General features: G+C 41.5%; 1 protein-coding gene across 1 annotated transcript in view; it reads right to left on the bottom strand.

Annotated features, from left to right (window-relative positions):
- DOK6 (docking protein 6) overlaps positions 1 to 22,681 on the bottom strand; it is a 310,121-nt gene that overhangs the window by 132,866 nt on the left and 154,574 nt on the right. Inside the window, exon 5 of the mRNA XM_069960119.1 lies at positions 12,295 to 12,484. Within this exon, the coding sequence (XP_069816220.1) occupies positions 12,295 to 12,484 (190 nt within the window). The remainder of the gene's footprint in view (positions 1 to 12,294; positions 12,485 to 22,681) is intronic.

The raw sequence follows: 22,681 nt of genomic DNA, 5'->3' as shown, positions 1-22,681 counted from the left end.
TCAAACTTTGGCCATGGGTTAGGGGACTTAATGGGGCTCTCTCTCCTATTGAGGGGGTACAAAAATATGAGGGAGGAGGAAGATGGTCAAAGTAAATGGATAATGGTTATTTTGATCAATAATTCTATACCTATCTCCCATTATTTTATTCTAAATGATTGCATCTATGTAAGAATTGTAAAATGATGGACATTCCCTACATCATGATACTGTTACATGACCCTCAGGAAGTCAGTGTCATGTCCTTTTTAACTAGTTTTTATCTAGAGATTTTAGTATTTCGAAAATCCACTGAAATTCAAATGACATTTAACTAACGTGTTGTGTTGTATGAAAACAGATGTGTCATATAATACAATTATGGTAAAGTATGCTCATTTAATTGTATTATCGTCACATATCCAAGATGAACATCCAGTGAAGATGTAATGAAATATAGTGAATCATAGGATATAAGTTATGACAGGAAACAATTAGCCTGCCTACCAATCAATAAGAAAGCGAAACAAACCTGCCATGTGTCATTGAAAAGTAAAATATGATCAAAATAGGCGCTTTCATTTCGTGCACACATTTTAAAGCAAGAACACTTATCCTCTAATTCATGTCTCCAGTTTTGCCATGTAATCACATAGAGCTGCATACAGAGCTGGTGCAATAGCCGGGATTTTGAGTAATGACACGGAAGCATGTACTCATTGGCTCATTTACATTTCATTATCCATATCCCTGACTTCAGTGGAAGCAGTGGCCTAAATTACCCAAGGCTCAATGATTAGCCGAGCAGTTCTGTGATAGGCCATCACTTCTCAGAAATTATGGTCTGTATAGAACTCATCACTTGGTGCTAGACTTTAATACAAAGATAATGCTCTAATGTTTACAAATCCATGACTTAACCTGCATCTTCAATGACGATGAGGAAAGACTTTAACTTAGCATTGAAGTTTGAATTGTTAATGGTGCTTAATGCAATTAGGAAAACCTTAGAAAGGAATCGCATGATATTGTTCATAGAGACTAATACTCCAAATCACTATAATATTGTAGAGACAAGTAATTGCATAAACGTTGGCATTGAAAATGTAAAGAGGTCACCTTAGGAACAACTAAAATAAAGGGGGAGGGGAGATCAGAATTTTTATTAATGCAGACATACAAGGGAAGAGAACACTTTTTTTTTCCATTTAGTAGAGAAGGACAGCATTGCTGTTGGACTAGTATGCTAACATTGACATTTATACCCCTTTAATGGCCTTCAAAATCTTAAAGGAGTTTTCTCATCTCACTTAACATAGTTAAACTTGAAGGGCTTCTCAAGTTAAATATTTTTGCAAATAAGTTCATTTAGCAAACTTACCTCCTTCTCCTGAACCTATGGTATGAATTGGCTTCACCCACTACTCTCCCCATTTTTTGTTGCATTGTCTAAATCTATGGTATGAATTGGCTTCTTCTTATCAATTGATTTGTCTAAATCTGTGTTATTATATCTGTCTCCACTCTTCTCTCTATTGACTTTTATTGGCCACAGTAAACCCAATTTTCTTGTTTACAATCCATCTGTTCCATCTGTTACCCCTGCCCTCTCTCATCTCATTAAAACCCCTTAACGACATAGGGCGTATATTTACGCCCTGATGCCGTTAGGGACGTTTAGAGCGGGGCCGCGCGGCGACCCGCGGCGGTCCCGGGTGCAGCTTGTAGCCCGGGACCACAGGTATTAGCGGGCACGGTCCGATCGCTGTGCCCGCTAATACAGTAATCAGATGCAGCTGTCAAAGTTGACAGCTGCATCCGATTACCGGACGCAGCATCATCCCTGGTGTCTAGTGGGGAGATCGCTACTCCGGGATGTTATCCTGGAGGAGCGATCTTCGTAACTGAAGCTGGCCGGGGACTGCTCCAAGATGGCGCCGTCCCCTGCTCGGCACTCGTTTACTTCCGGCTGCAGCAGCCGCAAGTAAATGAGTGCCTATCTCATGGATCTCTGCAGCATATCTATGCTGCAGAGATCTCTATGAGAGATCAATGCACTTATACTAGAAGTCCCCCAGGGGGGCTTCTAGTATAAGTGTAAAAGTAAAAAAAAAGTATTGTTATTAGTAAAAAGACCCCTCCCCTAATAAAAGTCAGAATCACCCCCCTTTTCCAAGGTTATTAATAAAAGTAAATAAATAAATATGTTTGCTATCGCCGCGTGCGTAATCGCCTGAACTATTAATTAATCACATAATCACATTCCTGATCTCGCACGATAAACGGCGTCGGCGCAAAAAAATCCCAAAGTGCGAAATTGTGCATTTTTGGTCGCATCAAATCCAGAAAAATTGTAATAAAAATCGATCAAAAAGTCGTATATGCGCAATCAAGGTACCGATAGATAGAACACATCATGGAGCAAAAAATGACACCTCACACAGCCCCATAGACCAAAGGATTAAAGCGCTATAAGCCTGGGAATGGAGCGATTTTAAGTGACGTATATTTGTTGACAATGGTTTGAATTTTTTACAGGCCATCAGATACAATATAAGTTATACATGTTATATATCGTTTTAATTGTAACGACTTGAGGAGCATATATAACAAGTCAGTTTTACCCCAGGGCGAATGGCGTAAAAACACATTTCCCCCAAATAAACAAAATGCGTTTTTTTTTTTTCAATTTCACCACACATTGAATTTTTTTCTGGTTTTGCAGTGTACTTTATGCAAAAATTCAGCCTGTCATTGCAAAGTACAATTAGTGACGCAAAAAATAAGGGCTCATGCGGGTTTTTTATAGGTGTAAAAATGCAAGTGCTATGGCCTTTTAAGCACAAGGAGGAAAAAACGAAAATGCAAAAATCGAAATTGGCTCTGTCCTTAAGGGGTTAAAACCAGAATTAAAACTTAATGTTTATTTTAGCTATCTCTGTTCCTACCCCTCCAGCGTCCAAATCAAGCAATAATCTTTTTATTTACCCAACCCTTTTACCAACAGATCTGACTCCTTCTGCTATCCTCTTTCCATACGGTAAAACCCTCCTTCCAAAATGCCTCCAACATCCCACGTCCTCTTCTATCTCTGTCATAATATTCACATTACACAAGTAGCTAGCTCCTAAGGGGCCCAGTGACATATTAAAACATGGCTGATACCTACTGCGAAATTATTAATATCATTATTACTGACAGTTTCCCCTGCTGCACTGCCTATGGTGGGCTGAATTTTCTCACTCCCCTCGTTCTGACAACAACAGGAAGGCAACTTTGGTCTGTTGCTATCAGACAACTGCTCCCTTACCCCAACTTCTACTCTTCCTACCCTCATCCTCTCCTTCTTTGAACTGCACTCCATCTGCATTTACTCCCTCTTTAACCTCCACCTAACATCTACTGACCACCAGGCTCTGCAATCACCTTCTTAAATCAATTCACCACTGGGCTATTGCACTTTCCCTCTACTGACATTCCCATGATTCTCAAGGGTAACTTGACACATCTTCATTGACACATCCCAAACAGCCACCTCAAAAATCTTATTACTAACCTCCTCCTTTGGTCTCACACAGTGGTCCTTCATAGCCACTCACAAAAAGGGTCATATACTGGACCTTATTTTTTTCAGCCTCCTATATCTGACCTCGCTATCCCATCTCTCCATATCTCTGACCAAAACCTTCTAACATTCTCTTCTCTCTTTTCTTCATCTGCTCTCCCACTCTAGAACCTTAAATACCTTAACATTTAAATACTCCGACTCCCTCCTGTTCCATATCTTATATTAAAGGAGACCTGTAACCCCCCTGTGCCGGGGTGACAGGCACCCGACCCCCAGCTAGATCCCCTTATACGTACCTCATCCCGCCGAGTCCCGCTCCTGTTGCCGGTCCCGGGACGGAGATATCCCGGTCAGAAGCCGGCGCGCTGTGGGGAGAGGTCCGGCGCCCATAGAGAGTGAATGGAGCCATGCGCACGCTGCAGAGATGAGTCCGGCTCCATTCATTCTCTATGGACGCCGGACCTATCTCCAGAGCGCACGCCGGCTTCTGACTGGGATATCTCCGTCCCGGGACCAGCTCCGGCAGCGGGACTCGGCGGGATGAGGTACGTATATGGTGATCTAACTGGGGGTCGGAAGCTTGTTTAACCCGGCACGGGGGGGTGATAGGTCCTCTTTAATGACACAGACGCAGCCGCAACTTTATACAACTCCACAGTTATTTCAGATATTTCAGTTATATCATCCCTTGCACACCCCTTGCCCTTGGTGCTTGTCTGAGTAACGAGCACCATTGAGTACCCTAATACTTGAACTCGGACGAGCATGTTTGCTCATCTCTAATAACCTTACATTTATCCACATTAAACTTAATTTTCCATTTCACTGCCTAAGCCTCCAGCTTCTCCAAATCCCTCTGTAATATGATATTATCCTCCTCTGTGGTGATAACTTTACCCAGTTTCGTATCATCTGCAAAAATGTATATTCTACTCTGTACCCCTCTACAAGATCATTAATGAAAATATTAAAAAGAAGTGGACCGAACACTGACCCCTGTGGTACCCCACTAGTAACTTAAACCCAATCTGAGTATGTTCCATCAATAACCACCCTCTGTTTTCTATCACTCAACCAGTAACTTACCCATTTGCATATGTTTTCCCCTAGTCCCAGCATCCTCATTTTGTAGACCAACCTTTAATGCGGCACAGTATCAAATGCCTTTGAAAAGTCCAGATACACAACATCCACAGCCTTCCCCCGGTCCAGTCTATGACTTACCTCTTCAGAAGCTGATCAGATTAGTCTGACAGGACCGATCCCTAACTAAATCCATAACTACTGAAACTGTAATTACAGATTTTCATCTTTTGTAAGTAAACAAGAAGGTCCACATTCAGTAAGGAGAGATCTTGAAAAACATAAATTCATACATAAATGTAAGAAATTTTCATATCAATCGATTATTCCAAAAAGTTCTTTATTAACAGTATCACTATTGCTGTGATCACTATGCTTACAACTAGTGATGAGCAAACATGTTCGTAAATGTTTGTATGTTCGAAGGAACATGACGCTAATTGTTTGTGTTTGCCGATCGCAAACAATTTGTTCGATGTTCGGAATGGTTAAAACGATCATTTTTTTAACATATTCGAACTTGCGAATGTGTGCCACTTCCTGATTTACGCTTTATAATCTGATAATCTGTACGCATGTGTGTAACTCTTGACCGAAACATACGCAATCTGTACGATAACGAAAGCATTCATAAATGTTCGACAAACACAAACTGATCACGATCATTTTTTTTTCATGTTCGTGTTTGGGATCCATCAACATGTAATTTTTTTTTATTTTTTTTATTTTTCTAGAATTAACATTTGGTAAAACCATAGTTTCCCTATTATGAGTTGTGATCCTGGTGTTTGTCAGTACTGCTGCCTCACATTGGTTTCTGAATAATAAAATATCGAGAAGAACATGTCTGGGTTGTTAAATAGAAATGCTTAGAAATCTGTATATTCTGCTGCTGTTGATATTAAAGCTGCTCCGGGGTACACCCTGCTTCTTCTATTTGATGGAAAGCTAATACAGACAACACATCTCTGTCCCTCCCTGCAGTAATCTGGAGCTTGAACACTGCTGGGGATGTTCATGTTGCTGTGCAATCACAGCCTGCAGCCTCTCTTGTCTCTTCTCTAGGGCCCTAGACCTGCATCTGTGGCTTGCCAGCAATCTGCTAACAGTGTAGAATGGTGTACATATATATTTTAAATGGAATGTGACATCAAAAAATGGCATACTGTTTAAATCATTTTTTTTCATATTTTTCCACCTCTAGGTGTAAAACAAAGCTGAGACTTCCTGTACTGTCTTTGGTGATAAGAGGAGGCTGCTGTATAGTGGTCAGTAGAGAATTACAGTAACAGTTGACACCAATAGATACATACCACAAGTATAAGACAATAGCCGTTCAATGCAGTGAAATCCTAGGTGCATTGCTCCCTGGGAAACATGAATATGCATAAGAAGAGCCCGTGGAGCCTCATTTAAGATTCTCGAAAAAAACAGGACTAGCCAGATATCCCTCCGGGAAGGATATCTGGCTAGTCCTGTGTTTCGAGACTCTTAAATGAGGCTCCACGGGCTCTTCTTTTGCATGTCTATGTCCATGGGACTTGATGTAAAGCATATTACTAAATGCTGTTAAAAACAGATCAGGCAAGAAGGCAGCAAAAAGAACATGCTTTAGTATCTGGTTCTATTTAGTAAAAGAATCTCCAGGCAATACATTCCCTTTAAGCATGTACTAAAAGGAGCTCTCCATTTTTTGTAGGTGGTCAGTACCAGGGTCCTGTGCCCACACCGGTCTATTCTCCACAAGGGGACACCCAGTCTTTTACCAGAAGCATTTTTTGCTTCTTTGCTAAGACTAGAAGTTACTGCTGTGTCTCATTGAAAAACACACAGAGCAGTGACTTCTTTCTGAAAGTGTATCTGTAGGCTGCAGTTCAGGTTCTAAACTGCTGTTTGAAAACTGTTAAAGGGAAACTCCACATAAGGAAAAATTGTTTTCTATTAAAAGTACATAAAGAGTGCCTTCACACGTAACGACTCGCAGCGGAAATCTTGCTGCGAGTTTTGCAGCGAGACCCACTACGAGCCGTGGTCCTGACTGGTATGACTCAACTTCAAAGATAAAACATGCTTGTTCATAATACGTGCATGGAAATGGAATAAAAAAAAATTTAATTCAAAAATTTCTTTTTTATTCCAATATGTGTGATGTTACAGGTAGAGAATACAGCGTGCTGTGTGGTGCTACAGATAGAGAATGCAGCGTGCTGTGTGGTGTTACAGGTAGAGAATACAGTGTGCTGTGTGGTGTTACAGGTAGAGAATACAGCGTGCTGTGTGGTGTTACAGGTAGAGAATACAGCGTGCTGTGTGGTGTTACAGGTAGAGAATACAGCGTGCTTTGTGGTGTTACAGGTAGAGAATACAGCGTGCTATGTGGTGTTACAGGTAGAGAATACAGCGTGCTGTGTGGTGTTACAGGTAGAGAATACAGCGTGCTGTGTGGTGTTACAGGTAGAGAATACAGCGTGCTGTGTGGTGTTACAGGTAGAGAATACAGCGTGCTGTGTGGTGTTACAGGTAGAGAATACAGCGTGCTGTGTGGTGTTACAGGTAGAGAATACAGCGTGCTGTGTGGTGTTACAGGTAGAGAATACAGCGTGCTGTGTGGTGTTACAGGTAGAGAATACAACGTGCTGTGTGGTGTTACAGGTAGAGAATACAGCGTGCTGTGTGGTGTTACAGGTAGAGAATACAGCGTGCTGTGCGGGTGGGACACCAATGAAATCATAAATTACTGCAAATAATTCAGTAACACAATGAAACAACAATGTGTGAACACAGTCTAGATGTTTTCCAACAGATTTGGCCCCACCCAAATGGGCAGGGTGGAGGACTGTGATGAACAGCTGAGGAAAAGCAATGCATTCTGGAACCAGTACTGCATTCTGGAAATTGCTCAACCAGGAAGTACAGAAACAAAATACAGAACAACCCCCCCCAACAACAAATAGATTTTTGGTAGTATCAAAACTCGGATAGATAGGTAAGTAATGCTATATGCTTCTGCAGAAGTTTTATTTTTTTACATCTACCTAGAGTTCCCATTTAAGTCAAAGAGACACATTCTCCCATGCAAAGAGTCCCAAGTTCCTGAAGTACTGTGGACTGTAATAACTTCTTGCTCCCACTCCCATCTCTAGCCTTGTTTGTGGCTCGGCTTCTAGCTGACTGTAAATCAAGCAAAGTTAGGGATGGGGGGGGGGGGGGGGGAGCGCGAGGAGGTCATACAGTGCACAGAACTTTGGGAGCTTTGGAAAACCTCTTTGACACTGTTCACAGATGAGTAGAAGTATTTTTCTATGTTATGGAAGCACAGATGGATATGTGAAAGGTGCCATGTGTCTTCTTGACCTAACAGCTAACAGTAATATAACTGAGTGACTCTAATATAACTGAGTGGCTGTAGACAGTGACTTTTTCTATCAAGATGGTGAACAGAAGCTGAAAACTGTGGAGCAGAATAGAACACTGTCATTATGCTGGGGGGGGGTATGATTTCATATGTCTGCTGAAGTGTTACTGTCACAAAACCTTTTGACACATCACACAGTTATGCAGAGAAGTCAGATACCTAGTGGTCAAGAAATTAGAGCTATCTTTCTGGGGTAGGGAGTCATTTGGGTAAATGTAGTGATTTACAAATATGTTAGGGATCACATCAGCTAAAGGGAAGTTGTTTGAACAACAGTGACCACTACAGCTAATTGTATATGTTTTAATACGAATGATATATGCGATGTTCATTTAATAGGAGAACACCCATACAGTGGGAGGCCCTCAAATGTGTTCTCCGGGGCGTTTTTATTCAGCAGGGGGCACGGCTCAAGAGGGATAGAGGCGCTAAACTTAAATCCTTGTGCGAACAATTGAGCGTTGTGGTTAAGTCACATAGAGCATCTTCCACCCCCGATCTCTGGGCCCAGATTTCCTCTCTTAGGGAGCGGATTAAAGATCTAATCTCTCTGTCTGCAGACCGGAGGAGGGAGAGGTTTCGCAGCTACTTGTACGGACAGGCCAACAAATGCGGTAGAGCTCTAGCCAGATATCTCCATCCGCATTCTTCTTCCACATATATCCCGTCTCTGCGCCTCCCGGGGGGTGACTTGATTCACAATCCACGGGCCATTGCAAATGCTTTTGGGGCCTTTTATAAGGACCTGTACAACATACGGGGTGCTTACTCTGACATGCCAGGCCCCGCTCTGGAGGCCAGAATCCGGGACTATGTTTACGAGACGGCTCTGCCTATACTTGACTCCGAGGCTACGGAGCTGCTGAACTCCCCCTTCTCCGTTGCGGAAATTGAAGTGGCTATTTCCGCCCTTAGGAATGGCAAAAGTCCTGGGCCAGACGGGTTCACTGCCCCATTTTTTAAGACCTTCAAATCTGTGCTGGCGCCTTTGATACTCAAGGCCTTTAATAGTGTCTCGCCCTCATGTCCCTTCCCCCGTCAGTCCCTAGAGGCCCATGTGGTGGTTCTGCCAAAGCCGAATAAGGACCCCTTGGTGTGTGGTAGTTATCGCCCCATCTCGCTGCTCAATTGCGATATTAAGCTCTACTCTAAACTCTTGGCCAATCGTTTGGGGACTGTGATCCCTAATGTGATTCATTTAGATCAGGTGGGATTCGTCTCTGGCCGTGAAGCCCGAGATAACACCTTGCGTACAATCACTTTGATGGCTCACGCCCAGAGGACGAAAACCCCTTTCTGTCTTCTCTCTGTCGACGCTGAGAAGGCCTTCGACAGGGTGCATTGGCGGTTCCTTTGTTCTTCCTTGGCTCAGATAGGTGCTGGTCAGTCTTTTATAGACCGGGTAATGGCCCTGTATACGAACCCCAGTGCGAGAGTCCGAGCCAATGGCGTCCTGTCGGAGGCTTTCTGCATTCGGAACGGCACGCGGCAGGGTTGCCCCCTGTCTCCTCTTCTATATGTTCTCACCATGGAACATCTCGCGATCGCATTAAGGCGTAACCCTAATGTAACTGGGCTGATTGTCGGGCGGGACCACCACAAACTGGCCTTATATGCAGATGATTTGCTGCTCTATGTGACTTCGCCGCAGGTGTCCCTTCCTACCATTCTCTTTGAATTTGACCGGTTTGGTAGATTAAGTAACTTTCAGGCAAATCTCTCCAAGACTGAGGCGCTTAATGTATCTCTCTCTCCCAGTGCCTTGGAGGGCCTTCGCCATGGCTTTGCTTTTAAGTGGAGGGAGGAACACATTACGTACCTTGGTGTTCATATTCCCGCTCAGCTCCATCTACTTTTCCCTCTCAACTATGCCCCATTGCAATCTAAAATACTGTCCCTGCTGTCAGCTTACCACACAAAATATTTGTCGTGGTTTGGTCGGATGGCTGTGCTCAAAATGGATATACTCCCGAGGTTCTTGTACCTCTTTCAGACTGTGCCAATTCATGTGTCCGCTTCCTTTTTTAAAGTGCTTCAACGTGCTTTTACGCGCTTTGTGTGGTCGGCATCGCGTCCGAGGTTAGGGCGCGACACACTATCTAAACCAAAACATTTGGGAGGCGCGGGTGTCCCGGACCTTCAGTTGTATCATGAGGCAGCTATTCTCATGCGTTTACTGGACTGGGCGCATGCCGACCGGACAAAGCTGTTGGTGATATTAGAGAGGTCACTTGCTCCTCTCAATGTTCTTATGGCTCCATGGATTTCTCCTGGTGACAGGGGAGATCTGACATCCTGGCCATTCCTGGTCCCGCACGTTCTCTGTATCTGGGATAAGTGGGTGGTTAGACATGGCATTTCCTCTCAACCTGGCTTGATGTCTCCTCTGTTTGGGAACCCTGGGTTCCAGCCTGGAATGTCGAGGCGTACTTTTTTAGTGTGGGATAGCTCCATGGGAGTGCGTTTGGCTCAGGTGTTTCCTCGGGGGGCTTTGCCTACTGTGGAGTCACTTAGATCCGCACATCCTGACGTGCTGCTTTCCTGGCTGGAATACAGTCAACTCCAATCCTTCTTTCAGGCTCTCATGTCCAGAGCGGCTCTCTCCAGGTCTCTCACTGATTTCGATAATTGGTTTCTCTCTGTTGAGTCGGGGCCACGGACTTTATCCAGATTATATCAGCTCCTCCTAACACTCAGTAATGCGGGACGGGCCCGTTTCTTTAGTAAATGGGAAACCGACTGCTCTATGACCTTTTCGGAGGAACAGGTCCACAAGATCTGTACTCTTACTCATGGACTCTCCATGGCCTCGCACGCAAAGGAGAAGAATTATAAAATCCTGTCAAGGTGGTATAGGTGTCCTACTGATATCCAGCGTATGTACCCATCCGCTTCTGGCGCCTGTTGGAGGTGTGGGTCCTCGGATGGGGGGATTCTGCATATATGGTGGGCATGTCCCGTGATCAGATCCTTTTGGGATAGAGTGTTCCTGGTGTATGAGGCTTACTCGGGGAAGCGTATCGCCAATACACCTCAGAGTGCCTTGTTGAGTCTCCTCCCGGGCTCTATCTCCTCGATTAAGAGGGGCGTTTTGAGGCACTTCTTGACGGCTGCCCGCCTGGTCGTTCCCAGGCACTGGAAGACCCCGGAGTGTCCCTCCATGACGGAGTGGCTGACGGAGCTTAACGCGATTTGTAGATGCGAAGAACTTATTGCTGAGGATCAGGATCGCACCACGGCTTATTCTAAGGTGTGGAGGGCATGGATCTTGTTTAAAGATTCCCCCGATTTTCCACAACTGATTTGTTGAGCTCCCTGGGCCACTTTGTCATTTGCGACGGGGCTCGGAGGCGGTCTCCGGTCTCCTACGACCTATGTCTCCCTGACCTCAGATGGAGAAGTTCAGTTGATGTTTGTGCTTGTATTTGTTTTCTTTTTCTTGTCTTGTCTTTGTGGTGTCCCTTCATTGTGTGTCCACACTTGTGGGTGCGCGACTGCTGAGCTTGAATCGTTAGTGTCTTCCTTGTGATTCTTCCCCCTATGTCGTCGTGTCTGTTCCCACATTCCAACTCAGGTGGTAGTTTTTCCTACTGCACTGCTAGATAGAGGTTGGTGCATATAGCTAGAATCCTAGAGACATGGGGCTGGTTGTTGGTCTATGTTATGATACATTATTGGATTGCGGATTATGCTTTCACTTGTTATGAGTGCACAGTATTTTGTATTTGTTTCTTTATCCTGTTTCTTCAAATAACCTTCAATAAAATCAGATTCAACATTAATAGGAGAACACAAATAAAGATCCCAATAACGCTAGAGGTGCTATTATTTGAATGTCTATAATGCTTGGAATGACAGCCTGACAAGTCCAGATGTGACTTAGCCTAACTTAATTGATAAAGAAAACAAGTCCAGCAACCTAATCTGTATTGCTGTGAGGCAGAAGAATTAGAAAGCTGCTTCTAAACAAAGGATCTTTTTTTCATTTAACTTAATAGCTCGAGTATTCATCAATAATATGTCCAAGTTAAAAAAAAAACAAACAAAAAAACAAACAAACAAACCATTTGTCTAGCCAAAACTTTTAATAAAGTTTACTTTGCCTCTTTTCCCCATGTAGTAGAAAAACAGTCAAATTTAAAGTTTCATTACTTAGAACTGCCATTGGGTTAGAGAAGATAATATAAACTAATGAGAAGACGACACACAGTGACAAATTCCCACTGAAGTCAACAACAAATTTGCTTACCTCCCTGATTCAAAGGTAAACCATGTGGAGTCTCTTCCATATCTTCTTAAAGAGCTTAGAGGCCACATAACCAACTTCACTTTTGCATTGTGAATATCCCACAGGTAGATGTTTTCATGTGTGATCTGCATTGTGCATTCTCCATAGATGTCTAAATTTGGTGTTGGCATAAGATACACATTGAACCTCTCTAAATAAATGTAGAGAAAAGAAAGGAAAAAGTCAATAAAACTTTGATGAAAATTCCATTTCAATATATGATATAAGAGAATTGGAATAGGTTATCAATACAGATGTGAAGTCATGGACAATATGCTATAGTTCAAGTGTGCTGTCTCTGATGTCTTTTCTGTGACTATATTTATTTATTTATTAATATTATTATTTAAATCAACTAAAGTAATGGTAGTGAACAATGCCAAATGAGACCTGATATTGCTTAGTATTAGGGTTCCGGCCTATCCTATCTGGAAGCCATGTGCTTTCTTTGTGTAGTGGTAGTGACAGTTCACTGCAGCTCAGCTCCCCCTGATATGGAAGCCGAGCTGCAGTAACCTATGCCACAACTATACAATGAACATTGCACAACTTCAAGCCCTCTTCATTGTGTCAAAGCTGCAGTTCACCTGAACAGCTGATCGACAGGGTGCAATATTTCAGACATTGCACAATGGAAACCCCCTTTAGGAGGACTTATGGTGTTACTTTCTGGACTAGTGTACTGTTCAGCTAGTATCACAGTCTTTATACAGTATGTGTAGCTTTCAGTGGCTTCCTCTATACATTTTTATTTAGTAGAAGTTTAAAACAAACAGATAATAGAGAGATGATTTTGTAAACCTATGTTTGCATATTAGAATACATATTTACATATACATTAGTTCTTTACACATATGTACTAGCAAGCTTATCCCTTTATGAGCAATAATACTGAACTAAATTTAAAGAGAAACAGCACAGAAATTAAATCCCATTTGTGCTGCTATAATAGCTTGTGATGGTAAAGCATGCTGCATGATGGTGATGGCATCACTCACAGAGGTGGCTCAGGAAGAAATGCATATAAGTAGGAAATTTATCAAACATGGTGTAAAGTGAAACTGGCTCAGTTGCCCCTAGCAACTAATCAGATTCCACTTTTCATTCCTCACAGACTCTTATAAAAGGTGGAATCTGATTGGTTGCTAGGGGCAACTGAGCCAGTTTCACTTTACACCATATTTGATAAATTCCCCATAGAGTCTGTTATCAGTGCTCATTTTAGTAAGGCTTTAGTTTCAAGAAGCACTAATGCTTGTCAGTTACAGGGACATACACACTAAGTACTATATGGGCGGTGGTCCTCATTTGGAACTTAATTATACAGTAAGCTGCCAGTTCTAGTGGGCTCTGTCTCTGCTTTCTGATTTGCTCCAGTAGCTCATAATACAGTCTGTCACCTTTTGCCACCAGAGCTTCCTATACATAGACTCTTGATTCTTACAATTAGATCTTCTGATATAAACAAACAATGAACCTTCAGGGTGTTCTTTACTTTCCTTACCGCTTTAATCAGCCAATGGCTGCACTTCTTTCGCATTTTTTTTTCTATTACAAAGGGAGATGTGCAGCTGACTGCAGATTATTTTTGGACAGGTCAGAAGTCGAGGGGACATTTGCTCATTCATTTGCTAAACGCTGACCCTACTTTATAGGTAAATAACTGTCTGATTTAGCAGATAATCAGATCATGTAACAGAACCTTTACTGTAGAGTTTACCTCCGCTGCACTACCCATCACACTCTTCTGCTGTAGAGCCTTTTTGATCAGGCACTTACACAGTAGTGCCTCTAAAATCCAGGGCTCATACAATAAACTTCTAAAGCACAGAGCAGTCATCCAAGCAGTTTGTAGCTATTTTTCTTGGTCTCTCATGGCCCACTAATACTTCTGCTTGCTGTCATCTCAGCTTGGCATTCTCTCAGGCGATACTTCTCTTAGGCTTCCTAGCGCAGCACAGCTTCTACTGTCAAATACTAGTGTTACACACATTATTCAGGCAGCTTTGCCTATTTTATGCAAATATCAGGACTTGCCCGCAAACACTTGTGCACAAATAAGCATGATGAACAGCATTAGGGTACAGAAGGCCAGACCTACTTTGTGCAATGAAGCTTAAAGGTATTGTCACATCTGCTGAGAATTCAACTCAGCACTGCTCACTTCCTGGTTTTGCGTGGGGGTGTGGGGGGAGAACTTACAAATGTTTCTAGGGGGGAACCAAGTGTCAGGAACCAGGCTGCATGCTTTGCATCTGGCACTGCCGGAACGCGTGGCTGGCCCCCTGACAGTGCCGACGGTGTCCCGTGATTGGCCCGGCCGGTCCCTAGCTGAAGGCCGGGTTTCTAGAGGTGCGGCAGCATCTTGGGTTTCCGCTGTGGCCGGGGCTGACCAGCCCCCAGCTGAGCAGCACAGCCGTCCTGAGTTTGATAAGAGTAACTGCGGGCCGACACCACCAATAAGATTTTATGTGTGTCCTGGGGCTAGAGTCTCAGCCCCAATCACGCCAGGCGCTGGGACTTCAGGCCCAATAAGTATCCTCCCACACCTGTCTTTCCTGCATGTGATAGAGCCTAGTTTACTAGTGGGTCTCGACCAAGCGTTCCTTGCATTTGTCTATTTGGTCTTCTGATTTCTGGCTTTTTGGACTTTGACTATTCTCTTGGATCACATTTTGTACTGCACCGCTCTCTTGTTGCTGATTTGGACCTCTGACCCTGTTATATTGTGTTGTGTTTATCTTATCTTTTTTTTTCACTTATATAGAATTAGGGACCCTCAACCAGTTGTCCACTGCCGTTAGGGCTGTTGAGGCAATTAGGCATAGACAGTGGGGCTACACCTGAAGATGTGTGTAAGCAAAAAGCTGACAACACTACATGGACACCAAGAGGCCAAATTTCAAAAGAACAAAATCTTTTGTATTCCCTATCACTTAACCAAAGTTTAGCTGATGGTAATCCCCCTTTTAACTGCACAGAAATCACAGCAAAGTTTTGCAACTTATAAATGAAAGTAACTTCATATTTCATGTGCATATATTTAATATACAATGATAATCAGGTAACATCAAACAATTATACATATATTTTATTGTCTAATTTCTGTGAAATACAAAATGATTGTTTTAGTCTATATTCCATATGACTCATCTTTATGTAGAGTTATAATACTGTACACCCAATTGTAGCAGATGAATAATATTTCTTAACTTTAATGGTTAATTATGTCTCAAAAGCTATAATTTAATGATAATGAAACAGACACCAAAGGAAATGGCTTTTAGGAATTATAAGTGTGATCAATAGAGGCCCATGAAAAATGTGACTGTTAAATGGCTTTAGGCTTGTCAGTGGTTATATCATTCATTCAGCTGACAATTCTGTTCCAAGTGCAGCAAAACCTACAAACACTATTATATTAAATATTTAACAAGTTTCTATGTTATTGTGCAGTGCAGTGGGGTCTGAATCACAAATAATAAAAAAAATCCCAAAAAACGTATATGGAAAAACACCATGTCAAAAATAAAGAATTTACTTTAGTATAGTATACTGTAGAATAATGTTAAGGGTACAAACCCACTTGACGTATTTGCTGCGTGAATCAGTCTTAAAAATAAGCAGGCAAAACGCAGGTTGGCTTTATACAATTGTTCTGCGTTAAAATACTCAATTGCGTATTTTTGAAGTGTGAAGCTACATGCGTTTTTCGCACAGGTTGTTAACAACTGATGCTATGCTAACAACAAGCTTCACGCTTCAAAAATACGCAATTGCGTATTTTAACGCAGAACAATTGTATAAAGCCAACCTGCGTTTTGCCTGCTTATTTTTAAGACTGATTCACGCAGCAAATACGTCAAGTGGGTTTGTACCCTAAATGTGTATTTTGTTTAGTATTTTTTAATGGAATTGAAAACTTAATCTTTTTGTTCTATCCACGTGAGGGGAAGGGGTTTCCTCCCACTGGGGGCAGGCCGGCCCGCCACCAGTCAATAGAAAGCTGCCGTACACGGGAACCGGGCCGCGGTTCAAAAAAAGGACTGCAGCAGCGGCTTCCTCGCTCTGCCACCATTCTATACATGGGTAATACTTAAAGCAAATGTACCTAATGGTACATTCACTTTAATCATATCATATAATATATGTTTATGTTTTTCAATATTTAAAATATAAATCCATTTACTTGTTCAAAGTAACAAGCAAAAATCCTATGATTTCAAAACTGGTGAGACTAAATGAGAACCTAACTATCAACAAATTTAAAATGTATGCCGTTATGCTTGTTTGTTGTCCATAAGAGGATTATTTTACACTGCGTTTAGCTGTTTTCAGAGGAACCTTGTACTGTATAACAGATATATACCATAGAACACAGGGGCTGACTGGCAAATTTTCTCCTAAAGGGCAAGTACACAGCACTGGCTGAGTAGCGGCCAGTCATTAGGGTAGGTTTACATGTACCTAATCTGGTCTGGATATGATGCCGCAGATTTTAGGTATTAAGATTGATGAAACCAGCAGCATCCAATTTGCAGCATGAAATGAAAATGTACCAGGTATGGAGCGGCAGATGAAGTAAAACAGGTGAAGCCAAAAGTACCTGTCCACCTGCTTCTTATGGGCCCCCTGCCTCAATGGCATGCAGGTAAAGCTTCAAAGGATTCAATTGGGCTTAGCATTGCAGTGAACAATGTCTTCTTTATTTAGTCATGCATAAAGTCAGCCAACTCAAACAGATGCCAATAGCTTTTCAGGTATGAAACAACTAATGACTAAGGGTACCCTTCTGTACCTGAAACACGTTGGCGTCTGTTTGAGTTGGCCTTGATGTATCCTCTGCTGATTTTATGGATGACTAAATAAAGAAGACATTGTTCACAGCAACATTGTGCCCAATTGCAGCTCAGTTCAACTGAAGTGAATGAAGCGACTTCAACCACAAGCAATCTATGGACATGGAAAGTACTGTTTTTTTTTTGGAAGAAACAACTATTTTCTTTTGAATCCTGAATAATTCCTTTAACCTGTCTATTCCTGTCTACCATATAAAGTTTGAATAAGTAAAAAAGGTTTATGTAATAAAAAAAAATGGCCCCTGGTTTTAATTCTATGTTGGGATGAAACATGTATATGCAAACCCAGGTGCCTAACTGAGCTGGTAAATATCGATCTATCCATTTCAAAATCTATCTATCTATCTTTCTATCTACCCCCTTTTCTCCTATCTATCTATCTATCTATCTATCTATCTATACACAATAGCAGCACTTGGATATAGGAAAATGTTAATGAGGGCCAGCGGCCTCATGTGTGCTTTATCGTCCTCAATAATGCTGTGGCACTCCACAGTGTCAAACAAACTGTGCGTTAACTAACCCATAGAAAGCAGCGGCTTTTCAGTCTGTATGTAATGTTACACTGAATGTAAATTGGTCACTGTTAATTGATACATGGTGTAGACTGAAAAGTCAATGCTTTCTATGGGTTAATAAATGCACTGTTTGAAGTCGTGGAATGCTTCAGTATTTTTGAGGATTTCCTATTTATCTAATACGGTATATCATAGTCATAGTTATGAAATAACACCAGTATACAAGAAGCAAATATTATCAACAAACCACTATACTGTTACTGACCAAACTTAGTACACTATGCATAGTAGTAATGTTCATTTGTGCCCCCATAATGTATTTGGCCTCCTCTGTCACCCCTAATATAGTAGTTAGGTCCCCTCTGTGTCCCTATATGTTATAAGGCCTCCTCTGTGTACCCCATATAGAAGTTAGGTCCCATCTGTATCTCCATATGTTATTAGGCCTCCTTTGTGCACCCCAAAAAGTATAGACCATTAGGCCCTCCATTATGCCTTCATATAGTGTTAGGCCACCTCTATTCCCCCATATTTACAGTATAAATTTCCTCTGTGGCTTAATATATCATAGTAGTTAAAGGAGAAGTCCAGCGAAAATTTTTATTTAAGTATTGTATTGCCCTTCAAAAGTTATACAAATCACCAATATAGACTTATTACGGGAAATGCACATAAAATGCTTTTTTCCCTGCACTTACTACTGAATCAAAGCTTCACTTCCTGGATAAAATGGTGATGTCACGACCCGACTCCCAGAGCTGTGCGGGCTGTGGCTGCTGGAGAGGATGATGGCAGAGGGATGCTCAGTGTCCCTCCAGTGCCCTGTGTCCCTCAGTGTCCCCCTGCCACCATCCTCTCCAGCAGCCACAGCCTGCACAGCTCTAGGAGTCGGGTCCTTACATCACCATTTTATCCAGGAAGTGAAGCCTTGATGCAGTAGTAAGTGCAGGGAATAAAAGCACTTTATAATGAATTCCCATAATAAGTGTATATTGGTAATTTGTATAACTTTTTTTTTTTTTTTTGGAGGGGGGGGCAATACAATACTTTAATAAATTTTCGCCAAACTTATTCTTTAAAGTAGGTCTTCTCATTAACCCCAAATAGTGTTAGGTCTCCTCTGTGCGTCCCATATAGTGTAGACCTCTACTGTATAGCCCAATGTATACCCTTGCCAAACACCACAAAATGTGGTGTGTAAAAGACACTAACATATATGTCACCTTATTTTTCATGTTTAATTTGCTAATAGAATGGACAGTTAAAAACGTATCCATTTTCAGCTGGATCCTTCTAAATATGTATACACTATTGCGAACAGAATAACTGATTTTTTTCAGAATGTCCAAAAACCTGGTGGAAAAAGAGCCTTTTTTTCAAAGAGTAACAATGAAGTCTAATAGAACAGGCTCCTTTGACTTCTATGGGAAAATTAATGCAACTGTATTTTCACTAGAGGTTAGAGAACTTGCAAGCCTGGTTTATTTATGAGGGAAATAGTCATTAAATAGCTTATTCTTCTTGGCTGAAATACAATGAGAAAAAGAGGGGAAAGGCAAGATGAAAAACCTCATAATGCTTCAAATATATGCTATATGTCTGGAGCAGAATAAATATAATTTCTTATTAGTTGCCTTATGGGCATGAAGTGCAATAACAATCTAACCTGGCAAATTTACCTGTAATAAAACCTTTAAATTACCAATATTCAAATATTGTGTGATCCATTGTAATTTCAATTCTGATAACACTAATTTATTGTGGGATACTGTTTAGGCAAACGGCTGTATCCACCCTCTCCACGGAGCGGGCAGACAGCGGGAATCAGAAGGTGAGAGTTCAGGTTCATATGAACCTGAACCTTGGCCGGTTTGCTCATCTCTAGTGGGCACCATTTAAAAGGTACCTATCATTTAAACAAACTTCTGACGTGTCATAGCAACATGTCAGAGGTTTGTATTGGTTGGGATTTGGGTGCTGAGACCCCAGCCGATCGTTAGAATGAATGATGCAGACGCACGCATTAGCACTCTGCCTCTTGATCTCCACTAAAGTAGCAGTCACTGTAGCAATCACTGTTCCAGAAGTTTCTTAGGGCTCCATTACAATTCCATAGACTGCTAATTTAGCAGTGAGAAGGAGATGAAAAGGCGGAGTGTGCATTGCTGCGCGTGTCTGCTCCTTCATTCTATTGATCGGCGGGGGTCTTAGCCCCTGGATCCCGACCTATACAAACCTCTTACATGTCGCTATGAAGTTTATTCATGTCAGAAGTTTGTTTAAATGATAGGCACCCTTTAAAGGGGTATTCCATTGAAACTTTTAATATGCTGCTTCTCCTAGGGGCTATTCACACTGAGAAAAATTGGCAGAATTCCGCAGCTGAGCTCTTCGCCGCAGAATCCCGCCTGCCTCAGTGACAAACAGTGTGTTTATGGGAGGGTTCTTGTGCCTCCACTCTCCGCTCAAAGAATTGAAGTGTCAATTCTTTGAGCAGAGAGCGTCAGAAGCGGAGGCGCACAACCCCTCCCACAGATAGTCTGTTTTGCCTGGAAAGCCCCTTTAAATGACTTACTGTGCTGTATAGCAATCTGTCATAAAAAAAAGTTTGGACTGACACAGTTCAGCTCCCCATGCTAGCTCCAGCTAACTTTGTATAACTTATCAGTCCATTTTGCCTGAAAAACCTCTTTAAGTGGGCTACACTATTGTTTCAGTTACCAAGGATACAGTGGTTGGAACATAAATATACATATTGTGGTCATGAAAGGGTTACATTTACTATTTTATTAAAAGAATAGGAGTCTTGAAAGAAAATGACAACATATTTCATTGTACATTGAAAGGTATTACAGTGCCGCCATATTCACTCAAGTGCACAACACAATTAAAGGTAAATAAAACAGACTGCTGGGAAAAATACAGCATTTGCAAAATATAAGCCAGACCTAAGCCAAGGTAAACATTTAAGACACTGCCATGCTTACACAAGTACCACTGCACCTTCAATCATTGGTGATGATGCTGGTAGGCAGCCCCCACTACCTAATATTGATTGCTTATCTGGCGCATAGGCTTTCACTTGTTACATATACATGCAAACAATAGTAAAACTTCATCTAGTTATTAAATTCCAAAATAATTTTGGTATAAAGTTCTTAGTAATCGTTTTTATTAGACATATATTTTTAAGGCAAGTTGAATGTAATGGTATATGTAACCATTAGCCTGGTAGTAAGATCCTTATATTAGGAATAGCTAGTGTTGGACAAAGTAATAATTCCTCTTACAGTATATCCGTAGAACCAAGGCACTGCATAGCCATATTGTAGAGATTAATTGGTGTGACACTAGAAGGTAAAACAAAAGTACATGGCCTGTATTTTATAATCTAGGATGATTTATTGCTTTGGGTCACAAAAGTACAAGCGGAAATTATTGAACTACTTTTAGTTCCCAAAAGTCATTGTACAGCAATGATGGATTTAGCCCATGACCATTTATTCACTGGGCACCTTGAGTTCACACATGTCTAAAAGTAGAATCTGGAGGCAGGCTTTTAATATCATAGGAAAACAAATATTTTTCTGCTTTATTAAAAAGAATCAGTGTTACGATATTATCTGTGCAGAAGAAAAATGTTTATATAAACTTTAAACAAATAATAGTTGAATAGTGGAGAATTTTTTATTACTATCACCTGAGATGTGCATGCTAATCTCATTGGCATGTAAATGGTGGAGAAGGGGGTGGGTGGGATTCTCTATGGCAGTAGGTATTGTAAAAATAGTAAACAAGCTATACTCAACTATCTTGGTCCCTTGCAGGGTCACTGATAGAAGTGAGACACCACTGTATGACTGATTTGCTAAGTGGGCCACGTTGTTGACTAGAGGTGGACCAGCTTGCTTATTACTTTTAATCCATTTAGCTTCTACTATTTTTCTGGTGATAAGTAGATACAGTAGGTACTAGAATAACAATGTGCTCAATGATAACAGTGAACCAGATCAATGTCATAGGCAAGGTTTAGAGGTGGGCATATCACAACAGAAACCTGTGCCACCATATATAAATCTAGTAGGTATAGACCCTTTGCCTCCATAAACGCAGACTACAGCGTCCTACGAATAACAGTTTGCATGATTGCATGTTTGTGAGTTAGGTAATTCATTCTTTAGCTTAGCTCAGAATTGCTGGTGGGCGGACTGTTGAAGAAACTCAGGATATTTGAACATACAAGTGCTCTGTAGTTATCCAGCATCACCTCTACAAACTGCACATCGATCGGAGTCTTACAGCTAGCTACCTATGCTTTGGTGTAATCAATAGTTATTAGATCAGAAAACCCCTTTAATTTACTTATAATTAGTTTAATTAAAATATGGACATCATTTTGCTTATGGCAAATTGACCACACTTTGCAGAGTAGGGAATTAAACTTAAAGGGAAACTGTTAGCAGGAAAACCATCTACCTTGCGGATAGCTCCCTATTGTGCATGGGGCACTGAGGATGTTGATAGGTTTCTTACTTTCATCCTCAGCACAGTTTCTGTGAAATTAGGAGTTTAATTCATACACAAATAAGTCTATGTAACTATATGTAACAAATAAGTCGTTTTGGTGCAAAGGGGCAGAACAGTGCACTGATCTGCCCTGGCTGTTCCGTCCCTTTTAATGAGTATGAGCAGACTGGGCCAGCCAGGGCAGATGGGTGCACTGGAGGTGGTAGATTCCCTTTAAGTTTTTTGAGCATACTCTTTTCTGGTAGATGTGCAAAGTTGGCTGCTTGATCTCCACCTCCCATTTAAATGCTAATATGTGGGAATTTGGAGGAGACAGATCCTTCACGATCAATGTGAATTTTTAAATTTCTTGATAGTACTTAGACTTAAATGAACTTAAACTAAAATGAAGGTTCTTCCAAGGTTTTACAGAATTTCAAGCATGTCACATTGATATATTGTGTT

The sequence above is a fragment of the Dendropsophus ebraccatus genome, chromosome 2 (genome assembly GCF_027789765.1).
Source record: "Dendropsophus ebraccatus isolate aDenEbr1 chromosome 2, aDenEbr1.pat, whole genome shotgun sequence".
Taxonomy (NCBI): domain Eukaryota; kingdom Metazoa; phylum Chordata; class Amphibia; order Anura; family Hylidae; genus Dendropsophus; species Dendropsophus ebraccatus.
This window is presented reverse-complemented; position numbering and strand designations above follow the sequence as displayed.